The sequence below is a fragment of the Malus sylvestris genome, chromosome 15 (assembly GCF_916048215.2).
Source record: "Malus sylvestris chromosome 15, drMalSylv7.2, whole genome shotgun sequence".
Taxonomy (NCBI): Eukaryota; Viridiplantae; Streptophyta; class Magnoliopsida; order Rosales; family Rosaceae; genus Malus; species Malus sylvestris.
This window is the reverse complement of record NC_062274.1, coordinates 49,686,694-49,710,134: the sequence shown is the minus strand read 5'-3', so window position 1 is coordinate 49,710,134 and position 23,441 is coordinate 49,686,694. Positions and strand designations below refer to the sequence as shown.

The window sequence follows — 23,441 nt, the reverse complement described above, 5'->3', positions numbered from 1 at the left end:
ACAATATACTATTCAAACCATGGCCTAATAATGCAGGATGAAAAAGCTAAATCGAAATGAACATGCGGCCAGCATTACACCCGCATACGTCCGCCGCCGCCACCACCACCATAGCTTTCAGCCTTCCATTCCATACAAGGGAGGGGAGATGTGGGACCCAGCCATCTCTAACTTTTGTGGAGGGAAGCTGCAGGGCGGACTTTTAAGCGCCTACTGAACGTATAAAGACCCAATTGGGTCCTGTATTCGTTCATTCCTTCCTTCCCTCCTTCCCTCCTTCCTTCCTTCATCCCAGAATCCAGTATAAAAGGCCAAGTGCAAAATCAGGTGGCAGACGACCGGCTCGAATTCTGAGATGTCTGCTGCTGCTCAACCTCCCACAATTCCTCTCCTCACTCCCTACAAATTGGGAAACTTCAATCTTTCTCATAGGTACTTAAAACTTTCATACATTGTTCCTATTTGTTTACTTTTTTAAATTTCTCTGTCGTGTAATTGTTTAATTTATTTGATTTAATATAATATTGTAAAAATCACTGTTCCAAAAATTCCCGCCAAGCGTCACTTAGGCCTCGCCCAAGTGCTTGGCGGCTAGCCACCATCCTGCTCCGATTAATGTCTAAACGTTTGAAAATTAAGAAAGGGTGCCTAGATCTGCTGAGGCACCCGCCTAAGCACCGACTAGGTTGCCATTCACTTAGACAGAAAATAGATAGCTTGCATTTTGCATTTTATTTTTTTTCAATAAATTGTAAAGACTTGTTGGATACTTAAATGAACACACATTATATGCTTGTTCCCCATGTTTTCATTATGTTTAATACTTCATAATATATATATGTCATTCTATTTTGTAGTTTATGATGAAATTATATATATTTTAAGTATAAACAAACACTTATTTAAACAAAATATAATATATTTACTTAAATCCGCCTAATCCGGCTAGACGCCCGCCCCCGCCTAGCCGTTAGGCTCCAGCCCACGCCCGATTAGCGCCTAGTGTCTTTTAGAACCTTGGTAAAAACTATGAGAGGAGATCCGAACTTGGATTCAGAGAGTAGGTAGGTCTGCAGATGGCTATTGGCTAATAAGAAAAATAGAAGATGAAATTACTGCTTGTCTATATTCAAGTTTAGCGTACTGTGTAGTTTATTCATGTGTGCGTGTCAAATATAGCTATACAAAAAAGGGAAGAGATCCGGTCCCATTAAAGGCCCAGGATCAAGTGATTTGGACTGTTGAAATTTAATTTAACGACTACAAACAAGAAGCCGCTCTAAAAGTTATAATAATTGTAGCCATTTGATCAAATTTCAATGGTCCGGATCACTTGATCCTGAGCCTTTGATGGGAGAGATCCGGATCGGATCTCTTCCCGAAGAATGATTTGGAGAAGGAGACAAGGAGTGTTTGTAACTGTATCTTTGTCTATAAAATAGTACAGATGTTGGGAAGGAGACAAGAAGGGGGCGTTTGTTGCGCCGGACTGTCTCGGACTGGACTAGCTGCAGGGACTAAGCTGGACTGGCTTAGACTAGACTAAGCTGGACTAATTTAATGAAGCGTTTGGTGCAGTGTCGAACTAAGAAACAGAATAATTAATAAATTATAATATTATTTTATTTTATTCATATCAATTAATATTTTATCATTAATTTATTTTTTTCTTTTAGGATATTTCTACCTTTCTCTCGAAAGGTCTATCATTTTCCATTCCCTCTCCCTTGTTTTCTATCCCTTTTTCTCCGGCCAACCGTCCCTCTCCCGTCTCTCTTTTTTTTCCCCTATTTATCCATGTTTTCTTCTTCAAAGGAGGAAGCCAATTCTGCACCTGATTTCATTTGGATCCAAAGATCAACATGTATTTCTTTTTGTTTCTCACATCTCTTTTACTCAAAAATCCCAAATCAAGTTCTAATAGAATTTATGATTTCCATCTCCAAATTCGATTTAGTTTATGCCTACGGATTTATGGAGAAGAGCATTACAACCCAAGGTAATAATTTTCTGGGTTTATCGCAGATTTTGGTGTTTTCTGTATTTGGGATTTAATCTGATTTGGTGGCTGGAGAAGGGGGTTGCAGCTCATGTACAAAGGAGAAGGCCAGATTTGGTGATTGGGTTCGTTGGATGATGAGGGCGACGCCACAGACGACGTAGGCGCTAGAGACGGGATTAGCAATCCTCCAGTTTTGGACCGGCCTCGCTAAGAACAGCTAGGGAAGGTTTTAGTCGGAGCGAGTCCGACTTAACGTCATTAAAGATAGTCCTTGTTTGTGCCAAACACGGGCTAGGACTCCTATCTAAGGTAGTCCAGTCCAGTGAGACTTAAAGAGTCCAAACAAACGTGCCCGAAGTGTCCTTGTAACTCTTTGTCTAAAATAGTACAGATGTTACAAATTAAATCAAAACAATAGCACACTTGAGTTATTTCATTGATTAATTGTTGAAAATATATGCAACTGATTGTTAAAAGTATGTGTCCTTTAGGCCATGGCCACTGCGTAAGACATTGCTTTGTTTAGGTTGTGTTTGGTAACGATTTCATATTTGATTTTTAGTTTTTAATTTTAAGTGAAAGAGAAATGCATGATAGAGGAGGAGGAGGAGGAGGAGGAGGAGGAGAAGGAGGAAGGGGAAGGGATGGATGAGGGACAAAACGTGCATGGAATGATTCTGAAAATGAAGAACATAAAGCAAATTCAGATAGTCTACAATTCGAGTTTTTATTTCACACATTTTCGTCCCAAATTCCTTCTTCCTCCCTCGTTTCTCCTTTTTAACTAAAACAAGAAAACTAAAAGCGAATTTGTTATCAAAGGAGCCTTAGCAAACTAATGCTTCCTACAAAATGCTTCCTACAAAGTCTGAAGGTTGTATTTATGGTTTATTATATGTTTTTCCTCTTTAGAATTGTATTTTCACCGTTGATGACTAGATACAGATCATTCGATAATGCTCCTCAAGCCACATTCTGTCTTTATCACTCTGTATTTTTATAATTTACAATTTCTTTTTCCTTTCCAGAATTGTTTTAGCACCATTGACCAGACGGAGATCGTACAACAATGTTCCTCAACCACATGCTATCTTACATTACTCTCAGAGAACGTCGAACGGGGGTCTTCTCATTGCTGAAGCCACTGGAGTTTCCGACACAGCTCAAGGGTAATTTCAACAACAGTAGATTCGTAGACTAACAAACATTTGAGGGTGCTTCTTTCGTTTCAAAGTTTGATGAAATTTTCGTTTCTTTAATGTACGAAGGTACCCGAACACACCTGGTATATGGACAAAGGAGCAAGTTGAAGCCTGGAAACCCATTGTTGATGCTGTTCATGCTAAAGGTGGCGTCTTCTTCTGTCAGATTTGGCATGTTGGAAGGGTTTCTAATAGCGGTGCGTTTCCGACTTACACCTTTATGACCTCACTTTTACCATAGAATTAGACCGATTAAGAAGTTTGATGTATAACATAATGGTGTATGCATCAGAACGAGCGAGTGATTATAATTGACAACATTGTTTGTTGCTCAAATGACGATAAAACTTGGACTTGTTAAGTTCCGAGTTGGTGTTTTTAACATAACCCATAAGAAGACACCACTTTTATGACCTTGCTGTTTCGGAAGCATTGTTATTATTATTATTGGATGGGAAGAAGTTTGATGTTAACATAACTCAGAATTCAGAACTAGTATATAGCACGTGTGGTTCATCAGACCAAGCGATTTTATAGTAATTTGTAACAAAGGATTCCCGCTTGAAAGAATGCTGCTGTGGATGTTAGTTACTGTCGTTAGACTTCAGGTTGTAATTCTTTCTCTCCTTGCATACAGGTTTTCAACCAAATGGGCAAGCTCCAATATCTTCTACTGACAAGCCGATACGATTAAATGGCATTGATGCTTCTGAATTCACGCCTCCAAGACGATTGAGGACAGATGAAATTCCACAAATTGTCAATGATTTTAGACTTGCTGCAAGGAATTCTATTGAAGCTGGTAATTTGTTTGTCTTTACGTTACATATGAAACATAATTTACAAGAGCTCAATTTGCTTCAAATCTTATGCAAAATAAATTGTGTTTGATCAGCGAAATGTAGTTAAAGATGGGAGGGGGATTCTTCAAACTCCGGCCTTGTTGGGGGGGGGGGGGGGGGGGGGGAAGGGTTTGTGGGGGGAGGGGAGGAGGAGGAGGAGGAGGAGGGGAGGTGGGGTGGGGGTGGTGGTGGAGTAAAAAGCTCACTGCCATGGAGCTGCAAGCCCCCTCACATCTGGTTATTGAATTTTTTGGTAATTCAGCGACAATGCCTAAGGTTCTAATACCATCAATATGTTGAAATTGTTAATCTGCTATATAGGCTTCGATGGAGTTGAAATTCATGGAGCGCATGGCTACCTTCTTGATCAGTTTCTGAAAGATCATGTGAATGATCGAACAGACAAATATGGTGGATCTTTAGAGAATCGTTGCCGCCTTCCTCTGGAAGTTGTTGAAGCTGTCGTTAACGAAATAGGAGCAGATAAGGTTGGAATTAGATTATGTCCATTTGCTGACTATATGGACTCAGGGGATTCAAATCCAAAAGAATTAGGCCTCTATATGGCCAATGCCTTGAACAAATATGGAATCGTGTACTGCCACGTCATGGTTGAGCCGAGGATGAATACAGTTGGAGAAATAGCTGAAGCTCGCCAGAGTCTTCTTCCCATGAGAAGGGCTTTCCATGGTAACTTCATTGCTGGTGGTGGCTATGACAGGGAAGATGGAAACAGTGCTGTGGCCGAGGGCAGTGCAGATCTTATTGCTTATGGCCGTATTTTCTTGGCGAATCCGGATTTGCCAAAGAGATTTGAACTTAATGCTCCTCTAAACAAGTACAACAGAGAGACATTCTACACACCTGATCCTGTCATTGGTTACACTGATTATCCATTTCTTGAAGCCACCACTTAAGTTTACCGCAATGATGGAAGCTTGAACACTAGGGCTCCTCTGATTCATCCGATTGAGTCTGTACCATCTTAGATGGATTATTTTCAACTATATTGTATTGTACTGTTGTATCTTATTGCATTATTTTGGTATTGTAGTGTCCAATGTTTGGAAGGGTTCCGGACTTAGAGGCCGGAAAAGTTGTTCTCTCTGTTCAGTGTTGTACCATATAACGGCCGGAATGAACAAGTAACATTTGTGATAGAGGAAACTCAATTCTTATCCCTATATAAAGTACAACCAATTGATCCTAGTTGTGCCTTTTATTCTCAAGATGTTGAAGCCATTGACCGCGTTTTGTCAGCTGACCGTTTGCCTGAGATATTTGGAGCAGATGCGGCTCAAATCGGTTTCTCTTTGGCAAACATGGGATGCTTGATCATATCAGCTTCTATCATGTTTTAGATGAAGCTAATTTTGTGGCAGATGCTTTAACAAAGATATGTCATTCTATTGAGGCGTTTATTGAGGATCAACTCGTTTCCCTTAGATGTTCTCACTGCATGACTTTTTTTATTCTCTGAGCAAAGGCTGTTTTAGAATTTTTGTCTTTGTAATACATGGCCTCGTTTCGTCTCTAGGTTTAGATTGGAACTAGAAAATAAGCCCGCACGTTGGGGCGGGAACAACTGTTTCATGCGTAACTGCATGAATAAGACACATTTAACCTGAATAAATTTAACACAATCATGAATGAACAGAACAACACATGAGTGAATGAGGCCAATAAGATAAGCAGAACTTATGTAATCATGTTAACTACAAACTGAGAAATGACTTTCTTTCCTGTATAAAAATTTACTAAAGAAACAGATCTCACGTAATCATGTTAACTACAAACTGCACTACAAAAAATTTGAGGTATTTCCAAATATGTTGAAATCTAAAAAGAAAAATATGATAATTCTTCTGACTGCATAAGATTATACAATAAAGATAAGATGGTGTGATCTCATAAAACTCAGTATTTAGGAGAAAGGAAGATATAAACATACGCAATCCACTTTCAGACTTGCCAAATAGATCTCATAAAACTCAGTATTTAGGAGAAAGGAAGATAATCTTGCCAAATAGATCTCATAAAACTCAGTATTTCTAATCCGTTTTCAGACTTGCCAAATGTAATCTCATAAAACTCGGTATTTAGGAGAAAGGAAGATAATCTTGAAACATAAACTTAACCATCAAATTCAGTTCTTAAAACCAAAAGAAAAGATTATGGTTTCTTAGTTTCTTACCCAAATCCACAAATTTGAATCAAATTTCTGCAGCTCAACTTGAAATCCGTTTGAAATGACCTCCATGAACACGAATCTTATACATGCAAAACACTTTAGATGAAGTTGTGAGAATGGGTGGTGATGAAATTGAAGAAACAGCCAAATTCCAAACAAATTTTAGACATACAAACAGAAATTAACACTCATAAAAGTGTTTTAGAATCCACAAATTTAAACGAAAAACTGCATAAAATCATGAAAAAATTAATAAAACCCAATTACATGAATCACTCTTCCCGAACACATGACATTTAATGCAAAAAGCTCATACTATAATAATTGATGAACCAAATAATTTCAATTGAATTTATCCTTTCAATTGGTAGGTATTTTTGTTTATCCTTGTATCTTTCAATTGCCACCCAAAACTAACATCTGAGAGAGCCTTGCACTTCTTATCTTTAAAAGCATGAATGGTGAACTAAATAAAAGATTAAGAATATGGTGAACTAAATAAAGGAATAAGAATCTGCAATGAACTAAATAAAAACAGACATTTTACAAACATTATTCGCACAAAAATTAAAATTGTATTGAGAAACTCACCATCCCATTTCTCACGAATGATGTATGATCATAAAACCAATTGGTGGGTGCATTGAAATATGTCGATAGGCCCATTAAAGGCACGAACATCATACAGTGAATTGCACATAAACGACAACATTATCAAGTATACCTTGAGGCGGAATTGGAACGATCATTATCAAGTCTTCATCTCTGAAACTAAGAGCACTCAGCATCTCAGAATTCCTCATCTACCATCATATAACAGCTGTTGCCGCTGAAGCAGTACCCATGTCTGCTCATACGCATCGAAAAAAATATCACACATTCGTTATACATTTCTCTATTAATTAATCAGCTAACTGAATTTAAAATTAGCTTCCAAACCAAAAAAGTTCTAAACTTTTAATTTTGAAATCACATTTAGTTCTTCATCTCTTACTCTAAATCCCAATTACAAAAATATCTAAACTTTACTTCAATTTAATATTATTTTCCCCAAAAACAGCACAATCCCACAAAAATAAAGTAAAAAAAAAACAACAATATACCATGAATTAAATTAAAATTCTCACCTCCACCTCCAGCTGAGGTTTCGCATTCTCAACCTGTCGCAAAAAAAAAAAAAAAATCAAATCCAATCAAATCAAATCAAATTAAATTCAAGTAAAAATAAAAAAGAGAACTTGAATATAGCAACCCTACTCCCCCTCTTTCTCCCTCTCTCCCTCCCCCTCTGCAATTCACTCGTGCACCCCCTCCCTCTGTAACCCTCCCCATGAAACCCCTAAACCCCACGTGTAGGCCCTATATCTTGTGGATGTGACCTCATGAATCGTCCCCATCACCTCGATTCCATCGAACCACGGCCTCGGTCAAATCGAAACCAACCAGAGCCCACTCCCCATAACCCTACCACCCTCCCCAGTATCCCACCCCTGTGATCTTCACCTTCTTCAATCTGTCCCAGCAATTGGATCTCCGAAATATTCTATTCATGAAGTACTTGATGAAGAAACCCACTTTAGTTGGATCAGTGATCCCAGCAACTATTAAATTTCATAGTTTCCAGTGGCAGCATGCATCCATAGTTGGGGTTGTCACTTGAAAGCACCTGAGAAATGAGACTTTAATTTATACGATGAGACATATTAAACAGATAGTGAGCGTAGTACATAAAGTGAAACGAAAAAAAATGCCTTCTCACTGACAACGCTTCCATTTACAACATCACTTATGGCAATTAATTTCAGAGGGTGACTTAGAGCTCTTTTAACGATATCTGCTTCGGGCTGCAAATTTCAATATAATTTTAGCCAATATTCAATTCAGCATGTCATCATCGAATAATTTTTTTGAGCCAAAACTGATAACTGGGGGAGTTCAACAATAGTACAGATAGAAAAAAGCACTATCAAAGAAATCAAAGGTTGTTTTTAATAGAAAGGGAAAAAACAGTAATACGAAAATTCACATGTTATTACCTTAAACTGGAGTTAAAATTACTCACCCATTTTTTTTCATCGCACGAAGACAAAAAATAAAGGAAGACTTCTAATCCCATAAATTAGCAAAAACTGTACCATCCTAAATTCCTATTCCCACTTGACTTCGCTGCCCCACACCTTTGTCCTATGTCTGCCATTAACTAAAAACACTCCCAAAGCACACCAGCCAGCCATACAAAGCCACTGGCCACATCAAACATTAGGCATGATTCCGGTAACCAAATTCAAAGAACAGATTTCAGAAATGCAAAGAACACGATACATATAGAATTCAAGAACATGATTCAGAGGATTTGAACTATATTGTGTTGAAAACTTACCGAAAAGTGACGATTCCAGGGCGGTAGCAGTCAAGCTTCATGACTCCTCCAGTTGCGGGTGCTGATTTAATTGCAGCATATACAAAATTAAACAATTAGCAACTTAGATTCAACTAGCAAAAATGCCCCCGCGTTGCTGCGGGACTTGAATGCACCAGCCTTAACCACATGAATTAAGACATTTAACCTGAAAAAAAAAATCAACATAATCAAGAACAAACAAAAGGGATAGATGAGTAAAAGGTGTCGGTAAGATAAGCAGTTCGACTTTTATATACATTCAACCGAGTTGATTACAAAAGGTATAGTTGCAAAAAAATGCTCTGTTTCCTTGAGAAACAGAAGTAACATGCATTTAACATTTATATTACCCTTCATGTTAAGATGGCAAAATATATGTCCTACAGGCCAGACGTGTTTGAATAGCTAAACAAAAAAGAAAAAAAAAGTGTGTTGTTCTTGTTTCAGCAGCTAATCTTTTAAGCACTAATGTTCAAAGCTAAAAAGATGCAGGATGCTTGTTTCCATACGTTACAGAAGAAACAGAAGGAAGATGTAGTCCACACATATTTTGCCCCTGTAGTAAAGGTGGCTAAATACTTGTCCTACAGGCCAGACACCTGTTTAAGCAGTTAACAAAAAACATAAAAATTGTTCCGTTGTCGTTTCAGCAAGTAAGTTTTCAAGCACACATGTTCAAAGGCAAAAACATGGAGAGCGGCTTTATAACAGCTGATAAAACATAACAATCAACAAACTAAAGCTTTAAGCAGCTAAATAAAGCACGGTTGGGTTTAACCTTGGGAATTAGGAATTAGGATAAGGGCCTAAATGTCAAACAAATTATAAGTATTGTATAAAAGGGTTAAGATAAGGGCCTAAACATATTATAGCATGTTGCATAGATACAATAAGGTTAAGCTAAGGACCTAAATGTATTATAGCATGTTGCATAGATATGTAAAAACTATTTATATAGAACATGCACAAATTATTTATATAAAGTATATAGTAGTAGTTTATAGCTTAGCTATGTACACTGATATATACATATTAAGAGATGCCCAAAATATAGTCGCTCCTATTTTACCGATGTACTCCAAACATTGGAGCACTTTGACTACTAAGTATTAGTTGGTAGCTTAGTTATATTTGCAGAACCTTCTATAGGTAGAGAGTTGATAGGATTTACATAACTTGTTTAGTGCTGATCTTCAACGATATTGCACTCTTGAGCTCATTCTTTTTTCTCTTTGGTTCCTGTTACAAAACAAATCAACCAAATAAAGAAAAATTAGTATGTCAAACAAAGAAATTATAACAGCTAAAAAAGTAGTTGATCTGTCTACCACACAAATGGTTATACAGCAATGTGTAACAAACAATATGATTATTCACACTTAAAAAGCTATCCTGTTATAAATGGTTGGGAATTAACGTTTTCAATTAAGACTTTTAAACTTTTTTTCTATTGTTGGATTGCAAAATGAGCATCCCAAATTGCACATGTAAAAGATCTTGCACAGTTTGCAAAATTTTCTTCCCAAGCTACAGGAAACAAATTTTGGGAATGCAAAAGAGAAGAGCAAAGATTTCAGACTCAGAGCATGTTATTGACTCAACCACAAATCTGTTAACTATCAAAGACAAAATAGTACTTCTCTCTTAAAAATGTGGTTATCAACCCTTTTTACATATTTTTGTTAAAGTGTAACCTAATTGTTGATTCAATTATAATATTTGAAAACACCTCAAGTCAAGCCACCTGATTTTGGCATTTGGGTGAGAAGGGGATGCTAATATATATTTCAAAAACAACATTGTACGTTTCAGTCATTTTCATGGTTCTTACCAAAATTTAAAATCTGGAGACAGTGAGGGAATAAGACAGTCAGGAAATAAACAAATATTAGATATAATTCCAGATTCTAAAATAAATATCAGCAAGTCAAAAGTAAAAACATGACAAATTAAGAAATTTGATATTGTAGTTAAAGACCCATATAAGTAATCTACAACTAAAAAGCTAGATATTAAACCTAAAATCATGTAACTATGTATGAAGCGGAGAATAATGCAGAAAGATGGTTTTCTATAGTGCTGCCAATAACAATTAATTTTTCATGAAAACAAAGAAATGAGAAACAGAGGTATAAAAGTATATTATTTTTTATAGTTGCAAATATTATGAATTCAAAAAGAAAAACTACAGATAACACTTCAATCATATACCTAAGCATCTAAAACGCGGCGCCCAAGATACCATTCAAGACAGGGCTCAACATCATGGATGAATTAACCTATCCATGTCCCTGAGCTCACTGCATGTCATATACACCTGACCAACTGGGCATAGGAGCATAATGAGGAAAACTTTCAACACCACTGTGTACCTAAAAAATTAAGGGAGGAACTAATTAAAACGTATCCTCAGTTAGAATAAAATAATGCATGCATAATAGCCACATGGACCTCACGTATATAAATTGTTGTGGCAATAATTTGCAATAGAAAACATTGTTATAAATAAGATATTCGAAATACCAACATTGCAATGGTTTTTTTTTTTTCATTCGATTGTACTGAAGCATGCATCTTAGTGGAGAACAATTAAGTACTACATGAGGTCTCTATAATGAAATGGGAGATTGAATACAGTCGAGGAAACTGAAAATTCAAATATGCACACACTCCATAGTATTATCTTCACAACCAAAAGAAACGTTTATATATACGACATATGTTTGACATTGTTTTTCGCCACTCAAATTGTCTTGAGAAAATTTGACTACATTGAGAATAAGCAAAAGAGTACTTTTTACTACCTAATTTACTAACATCTACCAAATCTAAAAGCTACAAAACTTTGATTAAAGAATCAAATAGAATAGAATGAGAAAGTTATTAAGACACCATATCTGAATTTTTTGCAAATAAAAACACCTGTATTTCACCTGATTTTCCAATGAAATATAGATGCTTGTATTTCACCAGTACATAAACATGGTTTTAAATATTAGTCTCATCTATGATATATTTCGTACTGTCATAGATAGAGAGATTAATAAAAGACCTCTCGCAATGTTACTGTGTCATAGTAATAAGGGGTGTGCTATCTACACATCCCATTTTACTTCTCACACACCCCTTGATAATTTCAGTCCGTTGATATTCTTCAATTCATCCAATCCAATGGCCGAAAATTAAAAAGGTGTGTGAGAAGTAAAATGAGGTGTGTGGATGTCACACCCCTAGTAATAATTTATATTACTTCTTTTATTATACCAAACCTATACCAGTTTGTAATACCAGTTTGTAATATTCAACCAACTTTAAACCTTTTGGATTAGAACGCGGGCAAATGAAAAAATAAGTTAATGCAAAATCTTTAGCACCTCAACTTGCAAAATATTTGCAATATATTGAGATCTATCACAAACAAAACAGTGTCGAAACCAAAGATGCTAACTCCCAACACAATCAAAACTACATATAGGAAAAAGGAAATGAAGCTTAAAAAGCTTAAATTAGGGAAAAGAGTTGGAGAAGCAACAACTGACATTATTTACCAAGGCTTTTCAAGGTTGGCAATATAATGGATATGCTTCCCAGGAGCTTCAACTAAAGCTTGATAAATTGTTGAAATGGGTTGGAGCAGAAGTAATTTGAGTGCCTTCTTTCTGACTACCAAAAAAAATATATATATTTTAAGATTAGATATTACAAACTGATGTACACATAGTAATAGAATCAGTGTTAATTTCTCCATTTTATAGCAATACCTCATAACAAATCATCGTCGACAAACGAAATGAGTTTTAGTTTTTGAATTAAAAAAGCCAAAACACATTTTCAGAGAGTCCGTTAGCCAGAGAAAATCAGAATAGCCAATGGCAGACAAATCCGGAAAAACAGATAGAAACAAATAGAATCATTCAAATTTTGTATTTTGTCAGTTTCTCAAGCAGCCTTTTACATATTCAATCTCCAAAATCCACAATTTAAACTAAAACCCACAAATTTAAACGAAAAACTCCATAAAATCATGAAAAATTTAATAAAATCCAAGTATATTAATCACAAATTCGATCACATAAATCTTCACATCCAATAAGTCTAGAAGGTACCTAGCTTCGTTGCAAAATCGTACCTATACATGCCAAAGCTCAAATTTCCTTGCAGCTGCCTTGATTCGATAAGTCCTGATTCAAGCAGACTTTGAAAAAGGTTTTCAATCATTACTTTTTTAATTTGTTTTGGAAATGCGGTCAGATCATGTTGTCTAAAACAATTGTTAACATGTTATAGTAGAATATATTATAGCAAGGAGTAAACAATTTAACACTCGAAAACCTACAAGCCAGTGGCTCCAAGACGAAAAAAAACTGTACAAACCCAAATCAACTAAGTTACAAAACAACTAAATATGCAAACAACATCAGAGTCTGTGTAGCGATCTAGTTTTTTATTTTGTAATTAAATTTAATCTCAATTTTTTGCCCAACAATGGAACCATCAGAGGTTGTGTAGCAATAGTGCACAACAGTTTAGTAAACACCATAAGAGAATGGGGATAAATTGAATATTAATACATATACATCTATCAGAATAGCTAAACATGTAACATAATTCACACCAATAAACCATCATTCAATTTGAATTTTGAAGTAATCTGTCCATATTGCCTAAACTACTTAACCGAAAGAGAACAAATTTACTGGAAAATTTCTAATTTTTCCTAATATGTTAGTAGAGAACAATTTCTTACATGTTTCAATATATCCACAAAAATGGTTCTTTTTCCTTATGAATCTGACACGGACACCTGCAACTCCCCTATAGAAATAAAAAAACAACCTGAAAAATTAAAAGGAAATGATTAGACCCAATAGTCTCTGATGAAATCCAACAAATTGAATAGGGATTTACATAAATAGGCAGAAATTTTAAAAAAAAAATCCATTCAAATACATGAACAAAAGATATTAAAACAACAAAAAATCAAGAGAAATCAACTTTGCAGTAAACTCTAGATCCCAAAACAAAAAAATTATTCCTTCTCTATTCCTTAGCTAGCCATCACTCTCAAAATTCCTCAATCCCTTACATCTCACAAAGAGAAACACATGCATGTCCATTTCCGCTCTTAAAACCGAAAGAAATGTTTCGGTTTCTTAGTTTCTTACCCAAATCCACCAGTTCGAATCAAATTTTTGCAACACACATGTGAAATAGATACACAAAACACCAACATTACAATGGTTTTTTTTTTTCATTCACAGATGTGAAACAGATGCACAAAACACCAACATCATACATTCTTTTCTTGTGGCTTTGGTGGCTTTGGCAAATGGGTTTTTTTTTTGTTCAAGGCAATGGACGGCAGCAGAAAAGGGGAGAGCAGACAGGCAGCAGATAAGCTGCAGAAAAACAGCAGAAAAGCAGGAAAAAAAGAAGTAGAAATTAAGCAGAAAAGCAAGAAATAATCAAATTGACTCGAACTTACCAATTTTTTATTCAAAAAGGAGTTGGAATCAAACTAAACCTGAAAAATATCATATATCCAATATTAAGTGCATACACCTATAAACTAATCTTTATATATACTTTAAAATAATATGGATCAAGGTAATCTAAAATGTTATTATATTCAATACAGCAATACCAAATTGTAAAGTGAACTCTGAAAAGTAAGGCCTATGGTAGACATCTGTATTATATAGCAACTTCATTTCCATCAGAGAGTACACATCATTGAACAAACTAAGAAGATACCTGTTGTAAATCGAGAAGCTTCCTCTCAAGATCTCTAACAGCATCATGTTGCTCTTGAATTTCGGCCAGAGTGTCCATTATCTACAATTTGATACACAATTTTGGAAATGATCAATCTTAATCAGAAAATTAAGTTTTCAACAACCCAAGCTAGAAGAGTTAGGAGCTTAAAATTAATTGTTTAAGATGTCAAAAAATGTGTCAAGTTTGTGAGAGAATGCACAATTTCGATTGTAAAAAGTGCTTATTTGGGGGCAGAGAATAAAAAAGGATATTTGACAAACCTGGCCTTCCCTTTGTTCTTAGATTGCCTTCTGGAAAATTTGTTCACTGTCTCCCGTCTCAATTAATCTTTCAATTGTCTGTACAAAGTAAAAATAATTAGAAAAAATAATTAGAAAATGAGCTTTCACAGTGGTATAGATATACCGCAATTTCAACAGTGCAATAAGTTTTACCTCTTCATCAGCTCTTGCGCCCATCACTGAGATTCACAAAATGCAAGAGAAATAAACTATAAAATCAGATCATAGAAATTCAAGTAGAAGTTCCAAAAATAGCAACCACTGATGAGTGGCAAGTGAGGGGTTCAAACCTGTAAAATTAATGTACCACAAAATAATAGAAAGGCAACAACTTTACACATTAATATGTATAATTTTCATTTTCTATATAGTTTAGCATGTTTTTTGTTAGATGATCGATCTATATGCACACATAGCATATGTACATGGATATATATAACATAGAAAATAAACACGACTAAGATAAGGACCACCATCAAAATTGAACGGATAACGAAAATACATATCACCTTCTTTCCCATCTCTAATGCTATGTCATAAGTCCCTAAAGAAGCAACTGCCTGAAAGATGAAGAAAACCAGAAACTCATAATAACCATAGCAGACAAACCCAGAAAAAGACAGAAACAAATAAAATTATTCAGATTTTGTATACTGTTAGTTTCTCAAGTAGTCTTTACATATTCATTCAAGATTATGCATCTATTAGAGCGCTTTAAGCAGAATGGTAGTGTAGTATTCAGAATTATATTCAAATGATCATTGAGGACTTTTACAACTGAATCTCCCACTATTCTACTTAAAAAACCACATACTCGATACCAAGTGAAAATTGCATCGTTTTTACAAAACATTGAAAAACATATGAACTGATGCCCAACTTTGATTAATCTGACATTAAAGTTGAGTAATTCAACATTCAGAATTGACAGGAGAGTATATAACATTGGAAAACATATGAACATGCCCACCTATTTGGCAGTTGAATAATCATCACATAAATTTACATTATTCACAAATTTGATCATTCAAATCTTCACATCCAATAAGTTTAGAAAGGTACCTAGCTTCCTTGCAAAATCGTATCTCTACAGGCCAAGGCTAAAATTCCCTTGCTGCTGCCTTCATTCGATAAGTCCTGATTCAAACAGTCACATATATCAGATATATATATATATATATATATATATATATATATATAATAAGTTGATGCGTTCAATGGGCATGAACTTATCAGGTATTATGAAACCGATTGAACACGTTTAGTGTAATGTCCGCAATTAAATAATGAACGTGAAAATGACTAACAGGGGTAACACAAACTGCTCAACTTAGGAATTAAAGCATCCAATATTTAGAAAATAATTGACAATTTTCATGGTCAAATTAATAAGGAAAATCATAAATAAATAAACTCAATTGTTTCAACTGCTCATTCTGATGAAGCAGCAGTAGTTCGACATATTGCTTCTGATGAAAATTATTATATATCAGTGGTGCCAATTAGCAAAATAATAGTGCTTTCAGACTTTTTGAAAACATTTGAAAGTGCCTTCAGACTTAAATTCACCAATTTCATAACCTTCTCCATCAGTACCTTCACCTTCTCCGTCCCGTCCTCATTCGGGCTGGTTTGGTATTGCTGTGCTTTGAAAAAAAACTGTTGTGAGAATAAGCGGCTGTGAAAAAAATCAGCAGAGTGTTTGGTAAACTTTTTTGTAAAAGTGCTTTTGGAAAAAAAAGCAGTCTGATAGTGGGTCTTTTTATTAAAGGAGCATTGTAGCTCCGTGTGCTTTGAAAAAAAGCCAATTTTCCAAAGCTGCAAATAGCAGCTTCAGCTTTTTCCTTTGATTTCAGCTTATTCTCACAGCAGCTTCCAAAATAAGCCATTTTTTTTCAGTTTACCAAACACCTAAAACCCTCACAGCTTTTTTTCATGAGTGCTTTTTACCTCACTCCCAAACCACCCCTTCATCACCTACTTCATCAACTTTCAATATCACCAAAATTCTAAATGACTATCCAGACTTCATAATAATTTTTTTATTTAGCCTAAAATAGGAAAAAACCCAAAACAGAAGATGTACAGAACTTTAGACACAAATATTTCAAGATATGAATTTGAGGTCTACTACACATCATTACAGAGGACTAAATTTAAGATCAATAGGATAAAAAGACATGCATTTTGATATTTTCATGCATGTACTTCTTGTACTCAATGCATTTCCGGAGGAGAAGAGAAGGATACCATCTCTTTATCTACTCTCTTCCAAAATAGTAGCATATCTCTGGCTAGTTTCCTTGTACGAATTGTAGCCCCCTCATCAATTTAAGAGATCTACTGACCTTCAATTTCACCTACATAGAAAAAAATAGGCGACAGTTCAGTATAAACATTACAAACGCCATCTGATGAAACCTAAACCCTACAAACGCTAGAAAAGGGTACAAATTTTAGAGAGACAACGCTGTCAAAATCTTACAGGAACAATCCTAGGTAGAGCAAATCTTTCAAAACCAACCCCATCCCTCCCTCACTCTCTCTCTGAAATTATCACTCCCCCATACCCCCATATTCAGCATCACTACTCAACACATAATTCTATCTCTGCATTCCCACTCCCCCATGCCCCCAAATTCAGCATTTTTTTTTCATCTAAATTACCATGAAAAAGTGTGATTAGTAATCTTAACAACATGCTCAAAATCAAGCCCAAATTATCCGAGTTCGCATACACTTCAAAACAAAAATTTAACTCTGCTACAGGTAGGGGGAGACGGGTTAGGACAGTGGGAAATGGACCACTTTTTTTTTATTCCTTGATTCCATCATTTTGTAAGTGGTCTGCGAACTCCTTAATTTAATAAGATTAGTTTAGAACTTGTGAGCATAGGTGCTGCACGTTGATAACAAAACAATTTAAAAGTTGAGAAACCTTATCCACTCATCTATTCTATTAAACCTTAAAGATACCTCCCAATATAAACATAAATTAAATATAACTTGAAAAAATACAAATAAAACAAACAATAATCAGCAAACAAAAACCCTAAACATTCAGATTTTTCAGATTCAAATGAAACCCAATTTCCACATATTAAATTCAAAATCCCATCATAGAAAATCAAATGCTAAATCCAAAACCTGCATTCTCATCAAACAAAAAAAAAACTTGATTTTAACTCTTATAAATGCAAAAGATGAAACCCAATTTCCACACAATAAATTCAAAATCCCATCAAAGAAAATCAAATGCTAAATCCAAAACCTGCATTCTCATAAAAATAAAAAAAAATAAAAAAACTTGATTTTAACTCTTATAAATGCAAAAAATCATATATGCAAACTTAAAGGAACAAACAAAAGAATTACTTACAGAAATTTCAAAAGCTTAATCATGCGCTTGATGGATCCAGTGGAAATCTGTTGGACCTTTTCCCCAATTAGATAGAATTCGACGTTGGCTGCAGCAAACTGAAAAACACATTGTCACCAAGCATAAAAGCCGTTTTTCAGATGAAATGAGGGCATATATAAATATCACTCGGATTCAACAAACTGCATACTAATTCCTGTTTAGATTTTTTAAATTATTTAGTTACTATGGTAAGAAACATAATTTAAATAATTATGAGAATAATAGTTTAACAGTCACAATAAATATCATAAATGAACTAATAAGACATTTGCATTCAAACAAAATACAAATGATTTAGTCAATTACTAACTTCAAATCTACTAATTTTGTGAGAGAGAGAAATAATTACAACATTTTTCTATGCATGACGATGATAAATATGACTCAAATAGTTTTGACCTTAAATAAAAGAAAATGCTCAGGAAAATCAAATTTAACAGAGGTCAATACCTATACCAGGGAAAAGAATGGATGCATCCATTTCTGTAAAGGCTGCACTGCCCAAGAAGTAAATACATTATGATGAAAGTATATTCATAAATTAATTAAAAAATGAAAGAAATTATGCATCACGATTTCGACTTACTTTTCTGGCAACTTGTTGCAGTGAAGAAGAGAGCCAGAGGTACCGTATCAGGTACCCACCACCAACGCTGTGTAATGATTTTCAATATAAAAAAATAAATAAAGAACACGTTAAGGGCTTGAATTGCAGGTGCACTCTCTCAGTTAGTAGCAAATAATATAGTCATGCTGCCTAACCATGATAAAAATTAACAATTGTGGAGATATATGTGAGCTCCAAGAATCAAATCAAATCCATTTGTATACTTGCCAATTCTATTTTCTCAGCTACTAATTCTGCATATACATAATCAAAATGAATTATCAGCCAAGTCCACTTCACATCATATGTTTTGAGATTATTTTCTCACCAGAACAACAGTTAGAATTCTCTGAAGATACAAATGCATGCAGATCTATAGTTTTCTTCAGGATCTGTGACAAAAACATAAGCTCACTTCTTATTTCCGAGAATCATGTTGATGAAAATGTTTCATCTCTTCATATTTTATGTCCCGGCCGATAGTAAACTCCTCTATTCTTCGGATTTTTCTGTTGTCTTGCATCTTGCGCATTAAAAAATGAACGGACTTAAAGGCTGCCACTTCTAAGTAGTCTTTGATGTCAGGCAGTGACCACCTGTAACACATGAGTAATTGTAAAAAAAAAAAAAAAAAAAAGGTCGTACCCAGTGCACAAGGCTCCCGCTTTACGCAGGGTCTGGGAGAGGTGAATGTCGGCTAGCCTTACCCCCATTTATGGAGAGGCTGCTCCCAAGACATGAGTAATTGTCTCTCAGTAATTTAGAATTCACCAGAAAAACAAAATATTATCAAATAAGTAATAATTAGAAAAACATAAACAACTTACAGCCTCCAACTGTATGAAAATGCTTGTTTAATTTTCTTCTACTGCTTTTAGGAGATGGAAATGGAGGCTTTTTCTTGTCTTGTGCTCAATGATATCAATTTCAGCTTGCTCCCAAACGTACTGCAAAAGCTAAAAGAAAGTTACAGACTTTGCAAGTAAACAATAGCCGCTAATTTTTCTCCAAAATTTTCAGATACCTCATTCCCAACCATACATCCAAATAAAATAAAAGTAGAAACTCCACAGTACCAATACACAACCAAAATTTGAACGTGAAAATCCATCTTCAAAGTTCTATCAAATGCAAGCATTTACTCAATTTTAAGAAGTTGTATTGTTAAAACTTAAATCCCATGATGAACCCACCTTCCTTAATCCTTTCTAAAGAAGCAATAATTCACATAATGTATCCAAATTAGAAAATAACATATGATTCATGATATCCTACACTTTCATATCCAAGTTATGTTTATGCAAATCATGAGAGGCACACATTTAAATCTCATCCCACACGCCCTAAGTAAAAAAGAAACCAGCTCCTCCATCATTCAATGTCCAAGCAGATTTAGCATGTGGAGTAATAGAATATCAAAACGCAAGTTACAATTTTTAATGTACGTTAATAATTATTTCTTCAACTTTACCTCCAAGTAGTTCTTCCGATGGAAATAATTGATTTCAAGTGCCTAACCAGTGAGGCACCCTTTCTTTCCCACACTCTCCTTAACAATCCATGAACCTGAAGAGAGAAGAATCAGTTATAAGTTAATTGATCTTAGTTGGTTCCATAACTTGCTAATACGAAAAGAGAACAAAACAAAAAAAGTTAATCGAAGGATTTTACAAAAGCTACAAAAATTAACTAAATCTCACATCAAAAGAACCCAGAAATTTAATGACGAATTCTCCAAAACCCACAAATTAAAACGTAAATTTCTACAAAATCATGAAAAATTTAATACAATCTAATTATATTAATCACCAAATTGAATTAGATCTTCACATCCAATAAGTAACAGAGTTTGAAAACATTATACCCCAAGAAACCCCAAATTTACAGAAATTGGGAGCAAAGATCGAAGAGATCTCACGAAGCCGACATCGAAATCGTCAATCGTGTTGCAGAGCACAGTTTTTTCGTTTTGGATTTCCAGATAAAGATTCAAACCCAAAACTGAGTAATTTATAAAAAAAACTCACTGAATCGATTCGAGAAAGTGCGAAAATTATCAAACCTGAAGATCTCTTCCGCCATTCGCGGACTCGAGCCCATCTCCCTGCTCCTCTCCTCCATCTCACCGAAGCTCTCGAGTTACAGAAATGAAGGCCAGTTTGAGTGGTTTTGATTTTAGGAAGCAGGAAGCCGATGCTATTCCAGAGATGGTGTTGTGGCTGCTAGGGTTTCAGAAAGGGGAAACGAAGCCAAATGAAATCGAGGATCTGCAGCAATGGTGCTGAGATCCCCACTCCTCCCGCTCCCTCTCTCTCTCTCGCTCTGTCTCTCTCTCTCTATCGGAGGCATGGCCTCCCATCCCCGAAAGCCCTCACTGAATGAGGGCAAACCTAAACCCACCCCAATCCGTCTCAAACCTACAGGACAAAATTGCCCTTCTAACCCAGCCCCAATACCAGCCCAAACCTCACGATTTTGTTGTAAATAGCGTGAAATCGAGTGGCTCCTGATAAGCCATATGGACAAAATTACCCTCTGAAATTTTGAGAATTACCCTCCCAACCCATACAATTCGGCCGGTATTGTTGTAAATAGGGTGAAATCGAGTGGCAAAGAATGAGGCAGCTACAATGCCGTCCCCCCTTCAATTTTAGAATAGATAATAATCTGATTGTTTCTTGGAAAAAATCACTTGCAATTATCAATTCTAATTTTCTAGACATCAGAAACCCAAACAAAACGCACCTTGGTGGCAAGTGCCTTCCTCAAAGCCCTACCACTTCGTACGACCCATTTCTTCACAAACGAATGATAAAAAACGCAAAGAATCTGAAGTAAGAGAGACAAAGAACCGTAAGAACCCAGAGGTTACGAACACAACTGAGCAATAAACTTTGAAAGCAAAAAGAATTACGAAAACAACATATTATGTTTGATTATCATCATATACAAATTCAGTCTACAAACTCATCGTTTCTACCAGATTCCTCCACTAACAGCACCGCTCCAATTTGGTATCTGCATCACCTCAGTCAGAGAAGCCTAACATGGGAAAAGCACTATCCAATTAGGAGGCTTCATTTGAAATTCCTTATGCATAAAAATCAAACCTAAATACAATCAATTAGGGGGCTTCAATCAAACCAATTCCAAATTCAAAATAAAAATTTCTAGTAGTCATCATCGCTGCTGTAGTAGTCATCGTCCTCGGATTCCATCGTTGTCCGACCACTAAAACCTAACGGCGGCCAGAGAACCACAGAACCAAGAGTTAAAAAGGGAGTGCGGGAGAGACCTAAGAGTGTTTAGTCTAATGGTCAGGCCCTTGGTTTGTTACCAAGAGGTCTGGGGTTCGACACCTCACAAGGTACCCACCTAGACCTAGCAATTGCTAGAGTTTCTTGCCTACCAAATGTTGTGGGGTCAGGCGAGTGGCCTAGTGAGTAGTCGGGTCAAAGACCCGGAGACACTAGATTCAAAAAAAAAAAAAAAGGGAGTGCGGGAGAGAGAAGCAGCCAAAATACAGAGAAGATTGCAAGAGAGAAGAGAAATGGAAAGCAGACAACATGGGTGCAAGATCAAATCATTAATCGCTAATAAATAATGGGTTACGTTTGTTTTCATGAATTCAGGCTCAAAATACGAACTGTAAATCCAAATTTTGAAATCTAATTGCTTTATCTCCTTATCCGATAAAGCCAGACGATTACTGATCACTAAGCATGCAATTCTTGAAAACTACCAAAATAAAAAAAACAATTTCCACCCAATTTCTCAGCAACAGAAAGATCAAGCCAAATCAAAACCAACAACTTTCAACTAAATTGCACAAAAGAGTCAAAATTTAATTGCTATACAGAACTATCGGTTCAATCGAAAACAATTAGAATTCGAGACCCTACCTCATCCATTCTCTGAGAGCGAAGCCCTCCTCAGGCAGCATCTCTGACGGAGCCGGCAAAATCGGATCGTAGACTGTTATGTACTGTGATTGCCTTGATCACAAGTAACAAAGTTTTGGGTCGAAATGTAATGTTTTGGGGTCGTTGTGTAATTTGCCTTTCTTTTGTGCTGTTGTTTAAGAGTTTAGGCTGTGTATGCCATGTGACGGTCTTTCATTGGGGAGGTTGCTAGTGCTATTAAAGCTCTCTCTTTCTTGTTGAACGGGGATAGATGAAATCAAATATAAAAAATCATTTTACAAAAAATACTCCATCTTCTCCCTCTCGCCATTTCCTACAATTCTTGCTTCCAGTTAAGGATGAACTAGTGGCTGGAATTGGTATCTAACATCGGTATCAACTTCCGATCCTGGTTTCCCTTTTGTGTATGGTTTTGATTATGCAGTTTGTGGATTCCGTGCTGCTGCGGTATATTTAAATGTTGTTGTCCTCCACTGTTTAAGCCTTGGCCTCCTCCACCACCATTGTGGAATATTTTCTTAGGAGCCTACTTTGCATGAATTATTTTGTGTAATTGGTTGACTTAAATCTTTATTTGATCTAACTATTCCAATTTGGCTAATTTTTTTTTTAATTTTTTAAGACATTGGAGTTGAATTTGGTATTTTGAGTATGCTATCTTTGGATGCTTAGAAAGATAGTAATTTACTTTTGTCTTTGATTTTTCAGTAATGGGATGTTGTGATGGGGTTTAGTAATTTTCAGTATTCTTCAATTATTTTGAATTTGCAAAATCAAATAACTCATGGAAATA

General features: G+C 35.5%; 1 protein-coding gene, 1 long non-coding RNA gene and 1 pseudogene across 8 annotated transcripts; 1 reads left to right on the top strand and 2 right to left on the bottom strand.

The window, feature by feature from the left end:
* Positions 1-101: 101 nt before the first annotated feature.
* On the top strand, positions 102-5,255 carry LOC126603495 (12-oxophytodienoate reductase 2-like). Its single transcript, XM_050270362.1, has 5 exons — positions 102-432; positions 3,031-3,171; positions 3,271-3,401; positions 3,842-4,006; positions 4,368-5,255. Exons 1-5 carry the CDS (start codon positions 356-358, stop codon positions 4,961-4,963), a joined length of 1,110 nt encoding a protein of 369 aa, XP_050126319.1. The 5' UTR covers positions 102-355; the 3' UTR covers positions 4,964-5,255.
* On the bottom strand, positions 5,056-22,700 carry LOC126603507 (uncharacterized). Of its 7 annotated transcripts, XR_007616265.1 has the most exons (11): positions 22,628-22,694; positions 21,870-21,963; positions 21,706-21,767; positions 21,471-21,554; positions 8,618-8,678; positions 8,001-8,081; positions 7,741-7,903; positions 7,365-7,397; positions 6,962-7,084; positions 6,241-6,333; positions 5,056-5,646 (listed from the first exon to the last, which is right to left on the bottom strand). It is a non-coding gene; the product is annotated as an uncharacterized LOC126603507 (long non-coding RNA). The 7 variants fall into 7 exon arrangements; XR_007616266.1 differs by lacking the exon at positions 21,870-21,963 and having other exon boundaries at positions 22,628-22,700; XR_007616262.1 differs by having other exon boundaries at positions 7,997-8,081; positions 21,706-21,963.
* On the bottom strand, positions 10,849-21,102 carry LOC126603506 (uncharacterized; annotated as a pseudogene).
* Positions 22,701-23,441: the final 741 nt, after the last annotated feature.